Raw genomic sequence first — 22,634 nt, 5'->3', positions numbered from 1 at the left:
GGATCCTACAGTCTGTATTTGTATTTATTTTATAAAAAGGAAAAAAAGAAAAGATGAAGAATAAAATTGTAAGTACCCCATAAACATATGAAAAGATGTTCTGTCTCACTAGTAGTCAGAGGAATGCAAATTAAAACCACAGTGAGATGCCATTTCACACCCAGCGGGCTGGAAGACATTTAAGTGGGACAAAACCAGGATGGGGCTGCAGCAAGGGTACCCACAGTGTGTCGGGGGTGAGTGGGGGTGAGCCTGCACAGCCCCCAAGGAAGGCAGCAGGGGCCGTTCCTAGAGAGACAGAAGAGATGCCACCCACAGGGGTCACCTCCCTTCAGAAAACACCCAAGAAACCCTTGCCCACAAGCTCAGGGAGACATGTGTTCACCGGGTGCCCACTGCGGCACTGTTGGCAACTGTCAAAACTTCAAATGAAATAAAGGTTCATCACAACAGAACCAAATAAAGGGCTGCAGCTGACTCACCCAGTGGAGTATTACACAGCAATTAAGCAGATGAACTACAGCCACAGGGATCAATACAGACAAATCCCCCAAAACAGTGCAGCACGAAAAAGCTGCAGACAGATCTGCACAGAAGGCTACCTTTAATATGTGGGGTTGGAAAAATGGAAAAGAATACCCTACATAACTCGTACAAATATCTCTACATAATAGTAGCAAAAGCATAAAAGCAGGCCCCTGGATGAGGTACCCCATTTTCTGAGAGTGTCTGCCTCCGGGGAGGGGGAAGGGAGAAAAGTTGGGGAAGACGCAGAGGGCTTCAGCTTAAGATGCTGTCTCTTTAAGAATGAGGAGGACCTGAAATAACCACGGCAGGTGGGTACACAGGTGTGTGTTATTTTTCTCTTTACCATTCTTTTTAGTAGTTGAAACGGATCTTAATAACAATACAAGTAACAGTGAACCGGGCTTGGAAGATGGGCAGGGAGAGCAGAGGCCTGAGGCTGGGGGCAGAGGGCACCCAGTGTGAAGCACAGGGAAGTCCCTCACCTAGCCCCGCCCCAGCACCTGCCCCCCGCTGGATGGGGTAGGTGACTCCTGCCCTCTATATGGGGTTGCCGTAGCAGGGAAGTGAGCGCGAAGCTTCCCGGGGAGAAGGGAGGCATCCTTCCACACTGGGCCTCCCGCGCCAGCGTGGAGGAGGAGAGGGCTGTGCAGACCCGGCCCAGCGGGAGAACAGGACTTGAGGGAGCCACAACCTGAGGCCCCCTCAGCGGAGCAGAGGCCAGGGAGGCCGGGCTGGCGCCTGGTGCCTAACACAGTGGGGCGCCCACAGCCTGGGCCTCCCAGGGCCCTGCCAGCTCCGGAAAGAATTCCCTGAGCATGTCGGGGCTTGGGACGGCCCTGGGAGGTACCAGAGCTGAGACCACAAGCAGGGAGCTAACTAGAGGCCGATGGAGGCTGGGCCAGGGCTTCACGGGCTTGGCCACCCTGCCTGGGGACCTCTGGGGTCGGCAGGGGTAGGGGGTACCCACCACGTGGGTAGAGAGGGCGAGACGCAGCTCCCAGCCAGGGCGAGGCCCCCCAGGGGGCCTCAGGACACGGCCAGCCCTTCCTGAGAGCTCTGGCCAAGTTCTAGACGCCTGCCGGCCCCCACACCCTGGGGGGTCTCCCTCCAGGGCTGTCTGCGGGAGAAACACAGAACAGTGAAAGACCAGGCTCCAGGGTTGGGGGCACTCTGGTCTTGAAGCTGGAGAGGTCTGCGCCCATGCCTCTCACCCCAGGGTCTCCCACTCCAGCGAACACCTACCAGCTGGGGGGTCGCACGGATGCCTGTCCTGTCCCAGAGGGTGGGCTTCTTCTCAGATCCACAAGGGCCCCACGGGGCCCAGAGGGGCCTCTGCCCGCCTCACCCAGACACCCAGGCTGAGGGCAGCGGGGGCAGGAAGGAGGCTGGAGGCTGAGACCCCGGGCGTCTCCGGGGATCACGGGGCAGCCCCCGAGGCTGGGGGGGGCCCTGCTCACGGGCTTTGGGACAATAAGGAGGAAGAGAAAGGAGCAGGCGGAGGAGGGCAAGAAGTCAAAGGAGCACTTGTTCTGCTAAGTAGAGGTTTTGTTGTCACAAACTGGCCCCAAACTCTGTCTCCGGGAACTCCAGGGCGAGCCTCGGCCCACCACGCCCCACTGTCTGCCACCACCTCACCCCGCCACACAGCTGACTCCACGCACTGCCACACCACCACCTTCTCTTCTCCTGTCGCCCCAGTTCCCCACCACCACCCCAGCACAGTCCAGCCTCGGGACCCACACCATGCCCTCCAGTCCTAAGTTCTTCCCAAGAACTCACGCGAAGCCCTCAGCCAGAGCAGAAAAGTGCAAGCTCTCCTCTTTCTGGCTCCAGGGAAGTGCCGGTGTGCCCCCGGCCTCACCCTAACTGTCCCCCCCCCAACTTCAGGACCAGGGCGGTCCAAGCTGCGTCTCCAAGTAGGTGGCCCGCATGAGCACCCTGAGACCTCCACCTTTATCAAGAGCAGGGCCGATAAAGATGAGGATCACCGGCGGTGCTGGTGGCAACCAGGGAGGGGCCTGGGGTCGGGGAAAAAGTGAGGGAGTGTGGCCAGACGGGGCTGGACAAAGGGGACACGTGGCCAGGCACGCGCGATCTAAGAGCCCACTCAGACACACGATGGAAGCAGAACAGCAGATGTGGGTCCCCTGTGGCCTGGGGGGGGACCCCGTTTCCTCCGTTCTCTGACAGACAGGCAAGGCCCCCTGGCAAACAGCCCCAGAGGCCACAGGGCCCTCTTGACTCCTGCTCCTTCCGTCAACCACATCCCTCTCGGGACAATCCCAGCTGACCTCTCCCCAAGGAGCAGCCACGTGGGCAGACAGGCGGCACCGCCCGGCGTGTCCCGGCCCGCTCCCACCCTGCCCACCACACCCAGGATCCATCTACCTGCCTCAGCCTCACAGGGAATCACCACAATGACAGCTTCACCGGCTGGGCGCAGGGGCAGCAGGCTTTCAGCCCCAGGCCTGCGGGGCGGGCAGAGGAGCCCACGGACCACAGGGCACACAGAGCAGGGAGGCGGACGCCCAGAGCCACACAGCAGAGCCAGAACCCGCACCACAAGCCCCCTCGGGCAGGAGTAACCCGCGCCGCCCGGGGCCGAGGACACGGTCACGACCGGGGCTGGGAGGAGGGACTCAGGCACCATGGGCTCCAGTTCCTGCACCAGGCGGCACAGAGCAGGGCTCTCAGCCTGGGCCTCCTCACGGCTGATCAGGTTCTCAGGAAACACCCAGTCACGCAGAGAGCTTGAGGGTGGCGGGGAGGTCAGGGGAGGACAGGCCCCCTGGCCAAAAGTGGGTGTGCCCCTGAGAAGTACCGCGTGCCCCCACAAAAGTGAAGACAGAGGCCACCCTGACAAGATGGTGCCCTTCGGCTGACAGGGGTTCCACAGACCACACGAGGGCTGCGGGCACCCGGCCTGTCCCACCCACTGGGCCCGGGCTATGTCGGCACCCAGGACTTGGCGGGGGGCACAGAGGACTCACCTCGGAACTTCTTAGGGGGGTTTTCCAGGTCGCCAGCCGCGGGCTCCACCACACAGCGGTCATCCACCAACCTGCGGGACGAGGCAGCGAGTCAGCACAAAGAAGACGCCCGCCTGCCCAGGCGGCCCAGGGCACCAGGAAGGCCTCCAGAGAGACCGCTCGAGGGATAGAATGGAAGGTTAGGTTAGCAAATGTAAACTTTTATATATGTAATGGGAAAGCAACAGGATCTTACTGAACAGCACAGAGAACTGCATTCTGGAATGGAAAAGAATGTAAAAAAGAAACTGAATCACCTTGCTCTACAGCAGTAATTAACACAACACTGTAAATCAACTATACTTAAAAAAAGAAACCTCTCTCTCCATCACTGACAATCCCGTAGCATCAAGTCACCCCCTTTCCAGGCACCACTGTCAAAATGCGAGATCCCCGGGGTGGGGGCGGGGGAGCCCCCACAGAAAGCACGGCGGCACACGCAGTCCGCCACCGGCCTCCCCCCACTGGAGCTGTGTCCTGGCGGCCTGCGGCCAGTCTGGGCTGCCACACACTGCCCACGTAGCTCCTGTCAAGGCCCTGAGACCCCACCTGAACCCGATGGAGGAGGGGGAGAGAAGGGGACCGAGAGACAGAGACTCGGAGAGACACAGAGAGACAGAAAAGACGGAGTCAGAAAGATAGACAGGGTGAGAAGCAGAGGCAGAGACAAGAGACAACCGTGAGAAACGCCTACGAGACACCAGACGGGGGCAGCCTCTGGGTCTCGAAGACAAGACAACAAACCACACCCTCCGCTGTGGTCACCCTGGGCCTGAAATTCCTCCCCTCCATCCTGGCTGGGGTTAATCCTGAGTCTGGAGGACACCTACCCACCCGCCCATCCATTCCCACATTTAACATTCTTCAACGCCACACAAGCCTCTAACACAACGATGGTGATGGTGATGATGGCGACCCACCGTCTCAGAGGCCAGCTCTCTCAGCACTTCACAGCCTCCGAATTCTCACCAACTCCCCGCAGGGGGCTAGTCATGAGCACTATTTACAGAGGAGGAAACCGGGTTTGAACGTAACTTGTCTCAAGGCACAGAACTAATTCCAAAGCCTCCTTCTGCTCCTCTCCTCCTTGGATTGGCCAACAAGGTCTTTTGTGATCTGACCTCCACCCACTCCCTAGCCAGCCTCACAACCTCCAGCTGTGCTAAACCTCTGGTTGGTCCCAAGGTCCCTGGAACTCTCATCTCCACAGAGTGGTCCCAGCAGCCACCCCACCGCTCCCCTCCAAGCCCCTCCATTCTTTCATTCTTTTAGCCTCAGCCCCTGCTACTCGGTGAAGCCATCCTTGGCCAGTGCCCTCCCGCCCTCCGCGTCCCACTACCCACCCAAGCCCCGTGTTCCCACAGCACCTGGTCCTGGCATCTCCCGCAGCCAGGTCTCCTCTGGGGCTCCTTGCAGTGCCTATACCATGAGTTCCCTGAGGACAGGAGCCTGGGGTTTCCCCTTTGGAATCGCCAGCACAGTAACAATAATGACAGCAAGCAGGATTTTGCTTCTAATGTTTACACACGTGATTTAATTTTCTAAGTCTCCCCTGTTATTTCCTCCATTTTGCAGGAGTTGTGGAGAGGGCAAACGATCCGGCCAGGGACATAGAGCCAGCAAGCAGCAGAGCTGGGCTCTTGACGGCAACGGTGCTGCCTCAGGCAGGGGAGAGAGGGGCCTGCCGTGAGGACCCACTCAGACTGAGCCCCATCCCCGCCTCCTGCTCCGGCCTCTCTCCACCACCAGCACTCAGGCCCTTGGTCATCTTGGCCACACACACGGGTTCGAAGCACCGCTTGTAAGTTCACTGATAACTTCCGCCTCCACCTCCTCTGTCCCTCTTCCCCCAAACTCCAGATTCCGTAATCTACCCGCCCACTCTGCGCCTCCACTTGGATGTCCACAGGAATCGCAAACTCAGCACGTTCCCAGCGGAGCTCCTGCTCCTCTTGAAGTCCTCTCTCCATCCAGCTAATCCCTCCTTCCAATCGCCTGGTCCTCTCACAGCTAATCTGTGAGGAAACACTGTGGGCTTTATCGTTAGAATATGTATGGACTCTGAATCTAAAACACGACAGAAATGAACCTATCTCTGCCACAGAAACAGACTCACAGGCATAGAGAACAGACACAGGCACAGAGACTGGTGGTTGCTGTGGGGGGGGGCAGATGTCAGCGGTGGGGGGCAGACGTCGGCGGGGGGCAGACGTCAGCGGTGGAGGGGGCAGACGTCAGGGGTGGGGGAGGCTGCAGTTTGGGGTGAGCAGATGCAAACTACTACATACAGGAGAGACACACAACAAGGGCCTACTGTAGAGCACAGGGAATTATATTCAGTATCATGTGATGAAACCATAATGGAAAATAATATACATGTACAAATGAGTCACTTTGCTGTACAGCAGAACTTAACACAACATTGTAAATCAACTGTACTTCAATACAATTTTTTTTTAAAATGTACAGAATCTGGCTTCTTTTCATCATGCCAACACCACTTGGTCCAGGCCACCAGCGGCTCTCACCTGGATATCACTGCCTCCCCACTGGTTTCCCGACACCCCTCTCACCTCTGCAGCCTAACCGTCACATAACAGCAAAGGGTTTCCTTTTAAAGGTCAGTGCTCTGCTGGGAACCCCAAAACCACCCATCTCAGAGGGTAAGGCAAGAACTCACAAGACCCCTTCACCTCTCACACATCTCCTCCCCACCCCCATCCGCCCCCACCCACCCCTGCCCCGCCCCCGGCCTACTCTGCTCCAGCCCACCGTCCTCCTCCAGGCTCCTCAAACCTCCCAGGAGATCTGACCCCAGCTCTTCCCTTTGCCTGGCACTCTCTACACTAGATACTTTCCGAGCTCCACCTCTCCCTCATCTCCTTCAGATCTCCGGTGAATGACCCACTCCTGTGGCCAGGCTCCCTCCCTATCCTTTTAAAAACTGTGGGCTGCTCTCTCTCGAACTTCTCACCCCCTGCCCGCCTTGCCTTCACCACTTGGCCTGCTACAGAGTCTATTTGGGGTCCTGTTCCTCCCTGACCTGAGATGGGAGGTTCATGAGGACAGGGCTGTGTCTACTGCTTCCTCCTGTGTCCCCAGCACCTGGACCACCTGTTTGGCGTGGAGTGGCACACTCAAAAAACATACTGAGTGAATTAATCATTTTACTAGCTACTGAGGGAAGCATAGGAGAAGCAAAGATAAGGTCTCTGCCTCAGGGAGTTCAAAACCTCACTGGGAAGACAAGTCACAGACTCAGAAGAGTTCATGATCTAAGGAATACGCATGGATGCCAACTGGTGGTACCAGCTGTGGATTTTGTCCAAGAAAGGGAGAGGTCAGAGCTTGGCCAATCAGAGAAGGTGTGAAAGAAGAGGCAAGAGCTGTGCAGAACCTTGAATAATTTAAAGAATTTCCTGTAAGACATTAGTGAATCAGATTAGCTGGCTATCTCTTGGCAAAGTCCTGAGAGGAGGGGTTGCAGGATGGGTAAGTTTGGGTAGGGAAGGGGAGAAAGCCAGGGCGGGGCTGGGACCTGGCACTGCTGGGGGTACTGGACAGCCATAGGGCATTATGGAAGTCAGGGCAACCGAGAGAGGCTGGGTTACCACCATAGCCTCCATCTTGACCAGTGCATAAGGCCCTGTAGAGGCCATCTCCCCAGAGACTCCCAGTCTGAGGAAAACCCATCCTCACCTCAGAAACCCTCCATCCCTCCCCTGGGGACTCTTTGTCTGGGTCACATGTGCAGAAAAAAGGACATGCAAGTTTGGATGCCTGGCGTGCTTTTCCTAATCCCCCTGGTACAAATGTGCCTGGTCATTATGTGGATGTCCTTCTGTCCCAGCCCACTCTGGCAAAGCTTCTGAAGCCCTGCTGTCTCCAACTGAGCCCCTCCCCAGTGCCCAGTGGTTTACAGAGCAGGCCACATTTGGGGAGTGCAAGCTGAAGCCTCTTAGAGGAGAGGGGTTGGTCAGGAGCGGAACTTGGCCGCCAGCAGGAAACTGCAAGCAAGGTCAGAAAGGAAAACATCCCAGATCGGCAGCCAAGAGGGGACAGGAATGGTCTGTATGGGCGACCAGAACAGAGAAGCAAGCCTTGTGGACCATGAAATAAAAAAGGCAGGGGGCTCCTGGAAGACATCAGGAAGACAGAGTCAGGAAGATGGGCCTTGTCCAGGACTTCCTTCTGGATCCAATTCCCCACTCCCTCCCTTCTCCAAGTGCGGGTCCTGGATGAGCAAAATCAGCAGCCTGGGAACATTCCGCACCCCTCCCCTGCAGCCTCTGAGGGATGGCACCTCGCCCTCCCCATCATTTCATTTCCCATCTGGAGGGCAGCCCTCCACCAAGCCCGCAGGCAAATAGGGCAGCCAGCGGCAAGGTGTTTAGGAAGTCCCAAACTGCCCCGCAGCGCGCCCGCGGAAGTCTCCCCTCCATCCCTCAGAAGCTCCTCCTCAGGACTGAGGCATCCCAAGAAGGTGCAATCGGGCGGGCGGGGAAGGGAGGGGTGTCCCGTGAAGTCATTAACAGATAAGCGGGAAAGCCCTTATCGGACGGGCTGCGGAGAGGGTGACCCGAGGCCAGAGGGAGGCACGAGGGCCGGGACTTCCGACCGCTAAGTTTCCATGGAGTGGGAGCCTCAGAGGGAGCGGCCGAGACTTCCGAGCCTCTGGGTAGAGCGAGAGGCGGAGAGGTGGTCGCCGAGCGCCCCGCCGAGGCCCCCTGAAGCCCCGCCCCGGCCCGCGAGGCCCCGCCCCCGGCCCGACGAGGCCCGTTGAAGCCCCGCCCCTGTCCTGAGGCCCCGCCCCTGCCCGCGAGGCCCCGCCTACTCGCGGGGGCCGCAGAGCGCTCCCGGCCAGCCCCCGCCGCGGAACGAAACTCGCCTCCCCGCGTGCGGCCGTCGCCCCAGCCGCGTCGCGGAGGGAATGCGAGCGCGGCCTCGCCCGGGCCTGCCTCCCACTGCAAGCCGCCGCCAGGACGCTGGGCCCGGGCCAGGCGCGCCCGGGGGCGGCAGGAGGCGGGCGCTAGGGGTGGGGACGAGCCGCCTGCGCCCGCGCTTTCCTCCCCAGCCCGGGAGCCCGCGGGGGTCGGCCCCGGGGGAGCCCTTCCCACTGGTGGCACCCACATCCCAGCCGTACCCCCTCATTCTCCCTCAAGATGGGAGCACCTGTGTGGACTGTACTAGCGTGGTCACAGGTGTCCGGCTTCCGATGCGCACCTGGCGCGTAACCAGAGCCGGGCTCTCCTGGGAGAAGCTGCCCCTCGCGTCCCCGTCCCCCTCCCCGCCTGAGCGCCTCCATCCCCGTCCAAGGCTGGGGAATGGCCTACTCCCACCCGCGCTCAGCCAGCCCAGTTATCTCTGTCCCCTCCTGCGTCTTGCCACATTCAAGGCCGGCCCCACTTCAGCTCCTGCCAGTTCCCTGCCCGTCCCCACCAACTAAAGGTGGGGGGGGGGCGCCTCAGCCAAGATCACCTTTGAAGAACCGACGCTCCACTGTGCAGAATTCGTTTACTTTATAAATCGTCTTTACACCCAGTACCTCATCCCATTCTTACCACCGTCCAGTGAGGTTCACAGAGTTAAAGGAACCACCTGGTCCACGCAGCTGGTAGCTGAGAGCACTTGTACAATCTAGGTCTCCATCGGTCCCACAAAACTTTACTGTGAAGGGTGTGGTCCCACCCTCTGGAAGCTCCTGTCCACCATGCTGAGTCCTGTGAGTACAGGAGCTGCGTCCTACATTCTCGCCAACTGAGGACAGTGGGAGACACAAGATGGGTCTGAACCTGCACAGTGCAGGGCCCAGGAGGGATCCACAGGGTGCGCAAGGGGCGGGGGTGAGAAGGGAGGGAAGGTCCGGCAGCAAGTCGGTGGGCAGGCCTGCCCTGGACCCTCTGAACAGGAGTTAATGGACAGCTCTGCTCTAGAAGGATGTGGAGGTCACTGCCCTGAAAATGTACCAGGGCCTGCACCCCAAGACACTGGGAAGGAAAAGAGAAAGGCAGATGCATCCAGAGGCCTAGCTGGCCCCATTCTGCCTGGGATGGACTTTGAGATCAGGTGGAAGCCATGGAAAAGGTAGTGGGGCGGGTCAGTGCTGCCAGGAAAGATTAGATAAGGAGGAGGAAGAAGGGAGCTTGAAGTGGTACAAGTGATTATCAGAGAAGCAGCTGAGGAAACAGGCCTGCAGACTGGGGAGACCCCCAAGGGTCCCTAGACAGCCCCTCCCTGATCTGGGAAAAAGAAGTGCAGGGAGCTCAGGCCTCAAGGTTAAAGGAACAGCCAGTTCCAGACCCCAGATCTCCTGACTCCCAGCCCAGGGCACTGGCCTCTACCCCACAGATCTAGGCCAGACTCACGGAAGGTCACTCCCAAAGCAGGCACTGTCAGAACACTGGGATCGACTGGTGGTGGATGGAGGCCTTGGATTCCCCCTCCCCAAATACTCAGAGTCACATCCACTGGTGCGGATGGGGAGGAGTGCTGGGCAAGTAACCCAGGTTCACTGGCTGGGATCCCTGGTTCATCAGAGAAAAGCAGTCCACTTCTGGATCCTTGCAGAAAAACACCCATAAACCTGACCTCTACACGTCCTTCTTTACCAAAGATCCACCCTGAGCCACCGAAGGGACCAGAGTATATGAACTTTAAAATAAGCACGGTTCATCCTTTCAGAGAGCTTATGTCTAGAAAGGACAACAAGCCACATACTCAGGCTCTTAGGGAACCCCAAGAGTCTCTCCAGCAAGGAACAGAGGCAGCAAATGTGATTAAACCTGACCAGACAGAAATAAAGACCCTGAGCCAAGCTTTCAGAGCGCTGCCTCTGCCCACAGGCCTGGGATTCTGGCTCTCAGGGCTGGGTGGGCTCTGGCAAGTCCTGGGGTCTCTATTAGGCCAAGGAGAAGAGGGACGGGGAGCAGGAGAGACAAGAGAGATGAGAAAAGGCAGAGAAGAGGGGCAACCCTGGGCCACCCAGCCCACCCCCTGGCCTCTCTCCTGCCCTCCACCCAGGGCGTGGGCTCTGAGCCCGTCCAACCTGCCTAATAACTGAGGCTGGAGGGGCCTCCTCAGGGCAGCCCCGAGGCCTAGGCCACCCAGCTTCAGACACTGCAGGGCTCTCTGGGAAACAGAGCAGCAAGGGCAGCCCTGATGACTGCACAAAGGGAGACTATCTACAGCCTCCCCATCAGTGTGAGGAAGAAAGAAGCGGGGGCAGGCGCTGCTTCAGATTAAAGCAGACTCGGAGGCATTGTGATCAGATCCTAATTTAAAGACACCAGTGGTCGAGGCCAGACTGAGAACAATGGAGTGGATTGGACTATGGATCCGGCATCGGATGCTATTCGGAAATTACTAACTGGTGCGATGAGAGTACAGAGGCTACACAGGAACACAGCCTATTTCTGAGGAATGTAGAATGAAGGATGCAGAGGCGAAAACATGCAGCGCATGTAATTTACCATGAAATACTTCAACAAAGAAACAAGCACAGCAAATATGACTAGGTCCAGGTGGCAGGTAAATGTGTTCTAAATAATTCTCTCTCCTTTTTTTTTGGAAGCACTGCGAGACATGCGGGACCTTAGTCCCCCGACCAGACATCGAACCTGTGCCCCCTACACTGGAGTGTGGCGTCTTAATCACTGGACCACTGGGGAAGTCCCTTTCCCTACTTTTATAAATTTTATATATGCCTCCAGTTGGTGGTAAGGGGTCAAAGGGACAGCACAGACCAGAGCTATAAATACTCAGGAAAGTCCACCCATTGCCAGCAGCAGCAGCATCTCTGAGACTCAGACCAAATTCTCCCTCTCACCACCTGTCACCCCCATCACCCTATTTCTAGACTCAGATCCTGTAAGGCTGGCTCTCCTGCAGGCTGGAGAGAGGGGGTGATGGCTTCCTGGCTGGCCCAGTGATGGGAGAGGGATTTGTGAACCAAATATGCACAGGTGTCTGCCTCAAACACCTGCAGCTGCCCCTGGGCTAAGATTTATGTTCACTGTCTCTTCTGGCTCTGCCCATCTGCCAGCCAGACAAATATGAACCTTTACATGCACTGTGATCATTTCACTCCCCTACTTAGTCCCCAGCCAGGAGTCCCCAGAGTCTTATCTCCCCAAGTGCAGTGTGTCCCCCTCCCAAGCCCCAGCCCCACCACACCCCAGGTCTACTGTACTGTCAGTACCCAACCTCATTTCTGCCCTGGTGTGGAAAATCCTGCAGCCTCTTCTCCAGTAGCCGTGGCAGACTCCTGCTGGGTCACCCCCCCACCTCCCCAGGGGTCCACCATGCAGGAGGCTGCAGGTACGAATGCTGGGAACCACCACCACCCAAGGCAGGACCAGGGTGACACACGTGGGGGGCTCAGAACTGAGAACTTACTAGAGATCTGGGCCCTGCTCTCCTCCCCCACCCCACAGGCCTCCCTCCCTCCTCTCTCACAGCCCCCACTTCCAGGGAGGAGCCCCCCCAGCTCCACACGGGGTGAAGTGTGGTGAGCAGGCCTGGGGGTGGACTGCAGGAGATATCTGCTCAGGAGGAATCGGAAACACAGACGCCTCCCCCCAAAGGAAGGGCAGAAAGCTGCTGTGACCCCACCCTGAAATCCAGCATATCACCCCACCCCCAGCCCAAGCCTCTGCCCCACCCACCCACAGCCTCACGGGGCCAAGAAGGGGAGGGGAGGGGACACGGGTCAGGAATGCAGGGCAGGGCAGAGCAGGAGCAGCTGGCCACAGCAGGATTCTTTCAGGGCCCAGGAGGAGCAGGCAGCTGGGTCCCTGGAGCCCCATGGCAGGACCTTGGAGCTGCTTCTGTCCTTGGGCCACCCCCGCACTGACTCTGTCTCCACTGCAGCCCTCCCCATCACAGCCACCAGGCCCGACCTGGCCCAGCTTGGAGGGCAGAGACTGGTCCTACTCCCCCCGCCCCTAGTGCAGTCCTCTCAGACTTGTGATGTGAAGTGAGCATCCCTGGGGCACTGGGTTGCAGCTTCCTCCTCCTCCTCCACCACCACCTCCACCACCAGAGTTAGAGAGAGCCAGCAAGGGAGAAAGAAGATGCCTCTGGGCATTCCCTAGTGGTCCAGAGGAAAGGACTCCACACTCGCCCTGCTGAGGGCCTTAGTTCCTGGTCAGGGAACTAAGATCCCACAAGCCACTCAGAACAGAAATAAAAAAGGTGTGCCTTCCCTTTGATCCTGGACTTCCACTTCGGGGAACCTGTCCCAAGAGGATAACTGGACAAGTTGGTGTTCTGGCACGTATGGACTAGGATGTTAGTGCAGATTGTTTAGGACAGCAGGAAATGTACAGACAAGCCAAATGCCCAAGACTAGAGTTGCTTAAATAAGTGAGGTACATCATACTGCGGGCCCTCTGCGACCACAACGCTCGAAGGCCAGCATGCATGGGAAAAACACAGCTTAATGTATTCTCCCCCAAAAAAGCCAGATGTGCAGTTTGACCATTTTGTACGTGTTTATTTGTGGGTACATAAAAGACTAGAAAGTCCATATAGAGGCTGTCAAGATAATCACAGAGGTATTACAGATAACTTTTTATTTTAGTTTTTCAAGTTTTCTCCATGGAGCATATATTATTTTTTAATCAGGAAAAAATAGTATGGGAATCCCCTGGTGGTCCAGTGGTTAGGACTTGGTGCTTTCACTGCCGGGGCCTGGGGTTCTATCCCTAGTAGGGGAGATAAGATCCTGAAAGCCATGTAGCACAGCAAAAACAAAAAAATTTTAATTAAGAAAGGAAAAAAAAATATGTATTTTCCAAAAAACAATGAGTTGTATGGATTGGTCTAGAGGAGGCTGAGACCCTACCTTAGGGCACAGGACAGGGTTAAGTCCAACGTCTCATTCCAGTGAAATTACAATTAAATGAAAGTCAAAGGCAGTTCGGACATCTGCCCATGGAATTCAGTCTGCACGGCTGCCCATGGAATTCAGTCTGCACGGGAAGGCCAGCGCCCCTTCCTGGAATTACCCGTGTCTCAGAGACTTAAGACTCATCGGGCTTTTAGGGACCATTTCTGCCAGCTCGCCACTGTACAGACTAGAATAGGCTGGAGTCTGTCTTGGTTACCACTGATTCCCCAATGACTAGGACAGTATCTGGCACACAGTAGGTGCCTATTAAATGTTTGCTGAATGACTTAGTGAGGTCTGATGAAAACTAAGAGATGGGCTTTCTGGACCAAGGAGCAGGCCTCAGATCCCACCCCTACAAGTGTTAATACAGTTGGTCTGACATGGGATGCTAGAACTGTTTTTTTTTTTAAAGACACACAGGGAATCTCAGATGCAACAGAACACCTCAGAGGACAATCAGGGTGACAGAAACACACTCTGAGAGGCAGGGCCTTGCCAAAATCACCCCTCCAGTTAGAGACAAAGCAGGTCCTGACCCTGAGACCTGGGGCTTCCTCCACACTGACCTCCGCCTTCCCTGGGTCCTGACCTCCAAGGCCCACCCTCTTGGAAAAGCAGATCACACCTCCTGTGATCACCGAGCCCTGAGTGACACACATCCAGAGGCCCTGACCCCAAGTGGTGCTCCAAGGCCCAGCCATAGGCAGTCAGAGGCAATCTGACCCATCCTGGGAGCTCAACTGCATGACCTAGTCCACCCATACTCCCCAGCTTACCAAAGGGGTCTGGGGGCCCCTCCTCTGGGCACTCAAAATAGACCTTCAGGGAACTGCATGTGAGACCCAAGGGGCCCATCCCACACTTGGGGCCAGTTCCCCACAGCCACTGCCAGAAGCCACAGTAAATCCTTCACCTGCAGTGGCCTCCCTCCACCTCTGCTGCCTCCCACCCGGGGGCAGGGCAGGGGGGGTGGTGGCAAGGCAGTGTCCTGGCCATGCACTCCGGCCAAGGACACGCATGGGCCTGCTCTCCCTTCCCGCCTGAGGTCTCAGCCTGCTCCGGCATCCACTCCCCAGACCCCTCCCGTCCTTCCAACCCAGAGTTAATGTACAATCGTCACCAGGAGCTGTAATTACTCAGGCGGCTCTAATTGGCCTCCTCCACTTGGCTCACAGAGCCCGGCTGGAATCTGAAGGCTGCCCCAGACTCCCTCCTCCACCAGTGCCTGCACGTCCCACCTCCCAGCTGAGCGGCCACCAAGGCTACCCTTGTCCTCACCAAATTCGTTTCCTCCAGCCCTCACTGGGCACCTCTTGGGCACCAAGCATTGGGGTCGCCTGGGAACTCAATCAGATCACCCTCCAGGGTTCGCAGACATGGGCACCAACAGCCAGGGTGAAGGCAAAGGGGGACCAGAGCTCAGGATGGAGGCAGAAAGATTCCGGCAAGGATGGAGCAGAGGGAGAATCACAGAGAGCGAGGCTTCTCTTTCAGACACCAAATGGCTACATTTGAGGCTCAAAATGCAGATTCTGATTCAGCAGGACAGGCTCGGGTGTGAGATTATGTATTTTCTAACAAACTTCTCCGTGATGCTGATGCTGCTGGGCCAAGGACCACATTTCGAGTGGCCATGCTTTGTGGTGTTCAGAAATCATTATTCCCTTGAGTTTGGCTCTGAGCATGTGCCTAGCACAGTGCCGGAGTGGATGAATGGGGTACTTAATCAGTCAGTCCTGGCAGAGTGCCCAGCATTAGAAGGCCCTACAGAGAAACTTCCAACGAATCATAAAGCGTCAAACAATACAATTAGCATCGGAGAGGAACTTGTACAAAGTAGTTTGAAGCACAAGGGAAAAGGGGTTAATTCTGCCCTGGTGGGTGGGAGGGAGCTGGATCTCACAAAGGAGGCGCTTTGCACCAGCTCTGAGAGGGTGGGTCAGATTTACCCAGGTGGAGCCTGGCTGAAGGGCGGGGGCTACACAGGAATAAAGGGAAAGAAAGGGACAGGACAAGGTTCCAGGAATCTCAATCCAGGTGGCGCATCGGGGGTGTGAAGAGGAGGTGGAAAAAAAAAAGACAATTAATTTGGGGCCAGCACATGCCGGTGCCAGAATGGCGTCTGGGAGGGCGGGCGTGCAGGCGTCACGGCAAGTTGGGTGCTCTGGGAACCGGCCCCTGGAGCAGAAGGGCTCTGGCAGTCACAGGCCCAGCCTCAGAATCAGATTGGCGAGCAGGAGGCCACTTCCTGGGGCAGGAAGGGCCGGGGCGGCAGGGAGCTGTGTGAGGAAGCAATAGAGGGAATCCCTGGCAAGGGAATGAGGCCTGAGTGAAAGGCAGGAGGAGACGCTTCCCTTGGACTTCCCTGGTGGTCCAGTGCCTGGGACTCCCCGCTTCCACTGAAAGGGGCGTGGGTTGGGTCCCTGGTCAGGAAACTAAGATCCCACCTGCCAGACAGTGCGGCCCCGCCAAAAATTTCCCTTGATTCTGTTAGATCTCACAGGTGCTGAAAAAGCCCTCTTGGGTGCTTAGCCCCAACACTGAGCAACAGAGAAGATGGTCATTTCCCCAGAGCCCCAGGCCTGTCCATACAGCAGAAAGCAGGCCTCCACCATCTGCCGCCATGTGCCCCCCACACCCTCTGTTCCTTCCTTTGGCGTTATCAGAGGTGTTGACTCCGTGCCAGCCGGGCAGTCTGGCCAGTGAGGTAGCCCAAGAGTCGTCGCTCTCTGGAGGTCAGCTCACCGAGCGCTCACCCACCCCCATCCTCTGGAAAACCGACCAAGAGAAGGCAGACTAGGCAGACTAGCAGGGAGTGGTCGAAGGGCTGGGGAGTCGGCATCTGAATGGGGAGGGGGCTGGGAAGGCCTGGAGTTGCAGAGATAAGGCGTGAGGTATGCTGGAATTCCCAGTCCGCATCCCCCGTTGGCTGACTCAGCCCTCCAGCCCTCAAGATCTTTCCCACACGACTAAAGCTAAACTCCCAACAAGACACCAAGGGAGCCAGGTGACTCCCACCTCCTGAGCTCAGGGTCAGCTCGCCCTGGGGTGAGGGTGCAAAGGCTGTCCTCCAAAACCCCCAGGTAGAAGGCACCTTGTAGCCAGTTGGCGTCCAGATGAGTCGGGTCAGCAGAAGAGGGTGGGTTCATCCTAAAGAACCGCTGGGTGTGGTAGATGAGACCATTTAACACAAGTCCACAGACTGTAAAACGTGACACAGGTAACAGGCCCCGCCCTGGGGCAGGAGAGGTGCAGGAGCCACTCTCCCCTCCACCCCAGCCACTCACTCAACTGCCCTTCGGAAGATAAACCCATTTCCTCTCATTCTTTCCCTGCCCTATGCCAGCTCCGGGCCTGGCCCTCTCCAGGGACGTGAACGGATTCCTTGCTCATCCAGACCCTGTGGGGTGGCGGCCAGAATTAATTAATGTTTGCAAAGTGCTCCAGAGATCCTGGGACCAGGGACCAGGGGCGCCAGATGAGCTGCGCAGGAAATTGCCAGGGAGAGGCGGGGAGAAGGGGCCGCCTGGAAGGAGAGGGCGGGGAAGAGACTCCTAGAGTCAGGGAACTGGGCAGGAGAGAGCTCGGAGGAAAAGGTGCGACCCTCCGAAGGTGCGGCAGGTCCGTAACTAGACGGCCCCGGGCTCCTGGCCCTGCCGCTCACCATCACCACCACGATTCCGCCCCGCTCCAGAGTCGGCCACGTCCAGGCCTGGATGCCTGTCCCCGATTAACGCCCCGGCCACCCACCTGCCCCCCTGCAGAGGAAGTCCCAGGGACCACCTGCAGAGGAAGTCCCAGGCCCCCCCTCCTCTGGGGAAGAAAGGCGAGCGCGCAAGGGTGGAGGCTTCGGGAAGGGGGCGCCTCCTGCCATCACAGGCGGGGCGCCCGACTCCTACCTAGGCAAATATTTCACTTCCTTTCTCTAAAAGGAGGAGGCGAGCCGCTCCCCTGTTCCTTGAAGCTGGGGGACGACCAGGTCCCCTGACGGCGGGAGGCAGCAGAACGCACGCAAACGGCCCCGGGGCCCACCGCGCCCCCTCCCCGCCCGCGCCCCCCTCGAGATCGGCTCGCTCACCCCAAAGTGCTGATGAAGCCATTGACGGAGCCCTCGGCGTACAGGGAGACGATGTCCCCGATGTGGAGGAAGCTGGACATCTCGCTCATGGCTGCGGCCCTCGGGGAGCCGGGGCGGTGGGGGCGCCCAGGGGCGCGCGGCGAGGCGCGGGGCGGAAGGCGGAGACGACCCGCGAGGCCGAGCGGGGCGCGCCCCCACCTCGGAGCCGGGCGCTCGGCGCGGCCGGGGCGGGCTGGCGGCCCCCGGAGCGGAAGGCGGCGCGGCGCGGCCCGGGAGCCGGAGGTGGCGTCCGGGTGAGGAGGTGCCCGCGTCTCGGCACACCCGCCGCCCGCCCGGCCGGCCCGGCCCGCGCGTACCTGCGGCGCAGAGGACGAGGAAGTCTGGGGCGGCCGCGCACACATGCAAATCTCGCCCGGGAGGCGGGGAAGCCGCAGCCCGCCCCCCCGGCCCGCCCGCCGGCTCCCACGTGCGCCGGCCCGCCTCCCGCGCCCCTCGCGCTGCCGGGCCCAGCCTCCCGGACGCAGAGGCGGCCGCCGGCCCCGCGCGATCCCGACGGCTCCCGGGACAGACTTCCAGCTCCGGCGAGTCCCCCGCCAGACTCGCGGAGCCGCCATCCCGGGGAGGCCCAGCGGGAGCCCTCCGCCCTCGAGGTTCGCCGAAACGTCTACTCGGCCCTCGAGTCGCTGAGGGCTGGGCGGGCGGCCGCGGAAGGGGGAGCCCGAGCGCCCCAGCGGGCGCTCCCTTGAGCGGCGCCAGGAGGATGTGCCCCGGAGCGCCCTGGCTGCGGCCGCCCTGCGGCCACCGCGCCGTCTCCGCTCCCAGCTGAGAGCCGTCTTACGCGGAGAGGCGCGCTCATTCCTTCGCAGCGCACAGCGGGGTTCATTTTTCTTAACGTAAAAAGCCTTTTCATTGCACAATAGAAAGTGCTAGGGCTTGGAGGGGAAATGAAGCAATGGGGTGGGTTTTGTTTTTTTCTCGCCGCATTCCTGTGTACAAAGAGATCCAACTTCCGAATCAGTTCAGCCGCTCCCTCTCCAGGAGTTGGCTCCGAAACTCCTGGCTTCTTCTGTCTTTCGTTTCTTTGAAGCGGGGCAGGAGTGAAAACTACCTTTGCTGGTTAATTGCGCACCCGAGCGCCAACGAGGACCAGACCAGGGCCAGCCCCGCCTAGGAGTGACCCGCTACGGTGTAGCCGCTGAGCTTTTGTTCATGAAGTCCTCCCCTCAAACCCCCGTCCCCAGCTCGCCTGCTTTCTGTTCTGTCCCGGGCGCTGCTGTGTTTGCTTCCTAGTCCTTTTATTTTAGCTTCTGGGACAGAGTGCCCATTGCCACCCATTCGATCAGGTTTACTCCCTTCGGACACCCCCATCCTGACTTCCTGGGAAGGGGGAAGCTTATCCTTGGGAGAGAGGGAGGAGGGGGCTGAGGATTGAAGCTGGGGGTAGGGGGTGGAGAGAAAGACCCCAGAGGGATGAACGAGGAGGAGCCAAGACACAGCTGCTGACCCAGGGAGAGAGAGTGAGGAGCCCCTGGGACTGTGGCTTTTTCACCAAGACCCCTAGAAGGTGGGAGAGGAGGACGCCTCCAGGATTGCTAAGTTCAGTGTTTTCCAGTCTTTTCACCAGGACCCCACAATAGCAAATTAATTTTACCTCAGACCTGTCGGCACCTTCATCTATATATAAGCAAAACAATAGTTTCACAAAACAATCCTTACCCTTATGACCTGTGATTGCACTCTGATATTTTCTGTTCTGTTTGTTTTGTTTCGTTTTGTTTTTTAATACTGATTGTGAACCACTAAATTGTTCTGTTAAATGTACCAAATGAGTTGCAAATTGCAGCTGGAAAGACCTCACCCTGGCCACTCTGCCAAAAAGAGATGAGCAAATCCCGGAGAAGGAGAACCAGACCTCTAGGTCACACAGCCCTGTACGTGGCAACTGGAACCAGAAGCCCAGCCCTTGACCCCCAGCTCCTGACTGCCCGCCCAGTACTCTCTCCAGGGCCTCGTGCTACACTGGAGCCTCATCTGTCTGTCCCCGGAGCCCAGCTGGGAAGGGCCAGCCCTTGAAACAGCTTTACTTGCTCCCAGAAGTCAGGACTCCACTGCGTTTCCTGCAGACAGAGAGGAAACATATGCATTTGTTCCACAAGCATTTATCAAGGGCCCACTATGTGCCGGGCCAGTTGCCTAGTCCCCTGCCCCAGACAGTGATGATGAAGAGGAGTGCAGTGGAAACACCCTCTCCAGCGGCTTCACTCTGGATGTGTGCCTTCCCTGCCCCAGCCACATCCAAAGGGCCATGTCCTTCCTCTCCTAAGACTGAAACAGAGGGTTCCATAACTCGGCCAAGGTCTGACAGCCCGGAAGTGGAGGTCAGGCCTATCTTGCCCAAAGCACCTGCCGCTGGTTCCCCCTTCACCCCCAGGTCAGGGGTGTTCTGAGCCTCTGTCCCTCCACCGACCCAGGAGTACTCAGAGCTGGGGAGAGCAACCCCCATCTGGCTGAGAAGCCCTGGGAAGGATGCCCTGGCAGCCTCCTGCCACACATTGCCTCGGGGTGCTCCTCCGGACCACGGCACCCATCCCGTGTTCTCAGAGGAGACACCCCTGGGCTCCAGACCCCCGTCACCTGCCTCTTAGAAATCATCTCCACTGGAAGCGCTTTTATGCATCTGGGTCTGAAGTAGAGTTTGTTTAAAGAAAGGTTCAGTTGGTTAAAAAATAATAAAAGGTAAGAAACTGATGATACAGCTGCAGTGAGTTTACGCCCCCCGCCTTGTGTTTCCTCATCACCCACATGATCACATCTACAGGACTTAGCTCAGCACACCAGACCCTGTCTCCCCACCCACCCCTTGGCAGGCCCAAAGGTTACTGCTCCAAAATGGTGCTGTGAACTGCGTAGGCTATTCTCATGGTCCTGGGATCAAGGCCCAGTTCTGCCACTTTTCCAGAGGCCATTCTCCCAGCCTCCATTTCCATATGTTAAATGGGGAGGATACCATACCAACACGTGGGGGCAGTGGGATAAAGCCGTCAGCACGGCACACCCCCCCCCAACCTGGTTAAGAAGGACCAAGAACGTTCAACCTCGTTTCCCCAGGACCACACCCACTCCCACTGCACCACTCCCCGCTTTCTATTCCCCTGGTCAGAAGGCACTCTCCTTCCTTGATGCCTGGAGCAGCAATCTTTTAAGTCTTATTATGAAATATTTTCAGAAATAAGATACATTTAAAATACTAGCTCAAAAAGAGAGTTAGTGCCCTATACCTATCCTCCAACTTTGTCAAATCTTCATATTTTGCAAAATTTAGTTCCAACATATATTTTTTTAAACTAAACAATTCAGTTAAAAAATGAAAAAAAAAAATTCAATTGAGGTTTCTTACATGGGTGCGTGCGTGCCGAGTGGCTTCAGTTATGTCCAGCTCTTTGCAACCTTGTGGACTGTGGCCCGTCAGGCTCCTCTGTCCCTACATACACCTCCCCATAGACCCCGGGCCCTGCCCCAGCTCTCCCTGCCCCCTCCAGAGAGAACCCTGATTTGGGAATATTGTTTCCTGCAGTTTTTACGCTTGAAAACACACAGATGTATCCATAAACAACGTACGCTCTCCGCAGGGCTTTACATTGTGAATAGAGTGTCGCCCTGCGTGTGTCCTCTGGCACACTGAGCAGAGTGACAGCCCACTTCCTGCCCACATCACAGTTTGTTTATCTGTTGGTCGGTGACCATGAAAGCCCTGTCTCGGTTTTGGCTACTACAGCCATGTTGCAGTGGACATTCTTGTCCGCTTGTGCAAACGCTTGAGTGTCTCTAGGGCAGTGTGGGTCAAACTATGGACTCAGACATACTCATGAGTCCTGAAATCAGCTGAAAGGGTAAAGAGCAGCACTTTTTAAAACTCAAAATTGATTAGGAAATAACCAGCATCACATGTCTTCGGGGTCACCATTAGGGTGAAAGTCCTGTGTCGTGAGTGGCACGTGTGTTCTGGATCTCAGTGTGGGCCTATTGAGGATACCTGTTCAAAAGTGATTTAAAAACTCGACTCCGGAGTGAGAACTTAGAAGGTGAACTTGCTGGATCTCAGGGAAGGTGCCGTTCGACCTCCTAGGAGTTGATGAATTACACTCCAAAGTGTCCTTTCTAAGTCACCTTCTCATGGGTCCGCTGAGCCATGCCCCCACCAACACTTGCTGTTGTCAGGCTTCTTAGCCTGAAATTTCTTTGTTTCCGCACTCTCGGAGAACAGATTGGGGCCATCTTGAATTGTAATGCTCTCTCTCCTTTGTGGCCTTCCCCATTAGACCATGAGTTCCTAGATAGATGAGACTGTGTCTGCGTTAATTTGTGTCCCCACCGGGCCTGGCATGTGGCAAGTGTTCACAAAATCTACGCAGAATTGAACTCTCAAAGAGGAGGAGGATGGGGAGAGTATAAAAATTATTCCAGGAGGGCTTCTCCGGTGGCTCAGTGGTAAAGAATCTGCCTGCCATTGCAGGAGACACGGATTCAATCCCTGGTCCAGGAAGATCCTACGTGCCATGGAGCAACAAAGCCCGTGTGCCACAATTATTGAGCCTGTGCTCTAGAGCCCGGGAACAGCAACTACTGAGCCCACACACCCTAGAGCCTGTGCGACAAGAGAAGCCACCACAGTGAGAAGCCCGAGCACCACAGGAAGAGGAGCACCACAGGAAGAGGAGCCCCTGCTCTCCGCAGCCAGAGAAAACCTGCTCACAGAAAAGAAGACCCAGTGCAGCCAGAATAAATAAAAACTTTTAAATAAATAAATAACCCTGAGAAATAATAGGAGACTGTGGGAGCCCTGACTCAGGGTATCAGATCCCCGGGTCCCCAGGCAGGAGATGGGAGCTTCCAGGGATGCTGTAAGTGGTTGGAAAGGAGAACTGATGGGCCCGACCCCTCCTGAGAGGCTTCAGTGGGATGACCTGAAGCTGGGGCAAAGATCAAGCCCAGGAAGGAGGCTGCCTCCATCCTCCTGGCAACTGGTTTGCCTGGTTCAGGCCCTAACCTCCATGGCTGGGTTCCTCCAGCACCCCCTCCCAAGGGGGCCTCTTCTAGAAGGAAAACA

At 57.3% G+C, this 22,634-nt stretch overlaps 1 protein-coding gene across 4 annotated transcripts in view; it reads right to left on the bottom strand.

Moving 5' to 3' along the window:
- The window catches only part of ITPR3 (inositol 1,4,5-trisphosphate receptor type 3), a 67,436-nt gene extending 49,493 nt beyond the window's left edge, over nt 1-17,943 (bottom strand). For all 4 annotated transcript variants that reach the window (XR_016036091.1, XM_055407196.2, XM_055407197.2 and 1 more), the window contains exons 1-2: nt 17,528-17,943; nt 3,519-3,589 (exon numbers count right to left, since the gene is read on the bottom strand). Coding sequence is in view for 3 of the 4 variants with exons in the window: in XM_055407196.2 (XP_055263171.2) it covers nt 3,519-3,589; nt 17,528-17,928 (472 nt within the window). In the remaining variant the exon portion in view is untranslated. The remainder of the gene's footprint in view (nt 1-3,518; nt 3,590-17,527) is intronic.
- Between the last annotated feature and the right edge of the window lie 4,691 nt (nt 17,944-22,634).

The sequence above is a fragment of the Moschus berezovskii genome, chromosome 23 (assembly GCF_049115385.1).
Source record: "Moschus berezovskii isolate FMDL1 chromosome 23, NW_MosBer_1.0, whole genome shotgun sequence".
In the NCBI taxonomy this organism is placed as follows: Eukaryota; Metazoa; Chordata; class Mammalia; order Artiodactyla; family Moschidae; genus Moschus; species Moschus berezovskii.
Note: the sequence above shows the minus strand (reverse complement) of the source record. Positions and strands in the feature narration are given on the sequence as shown.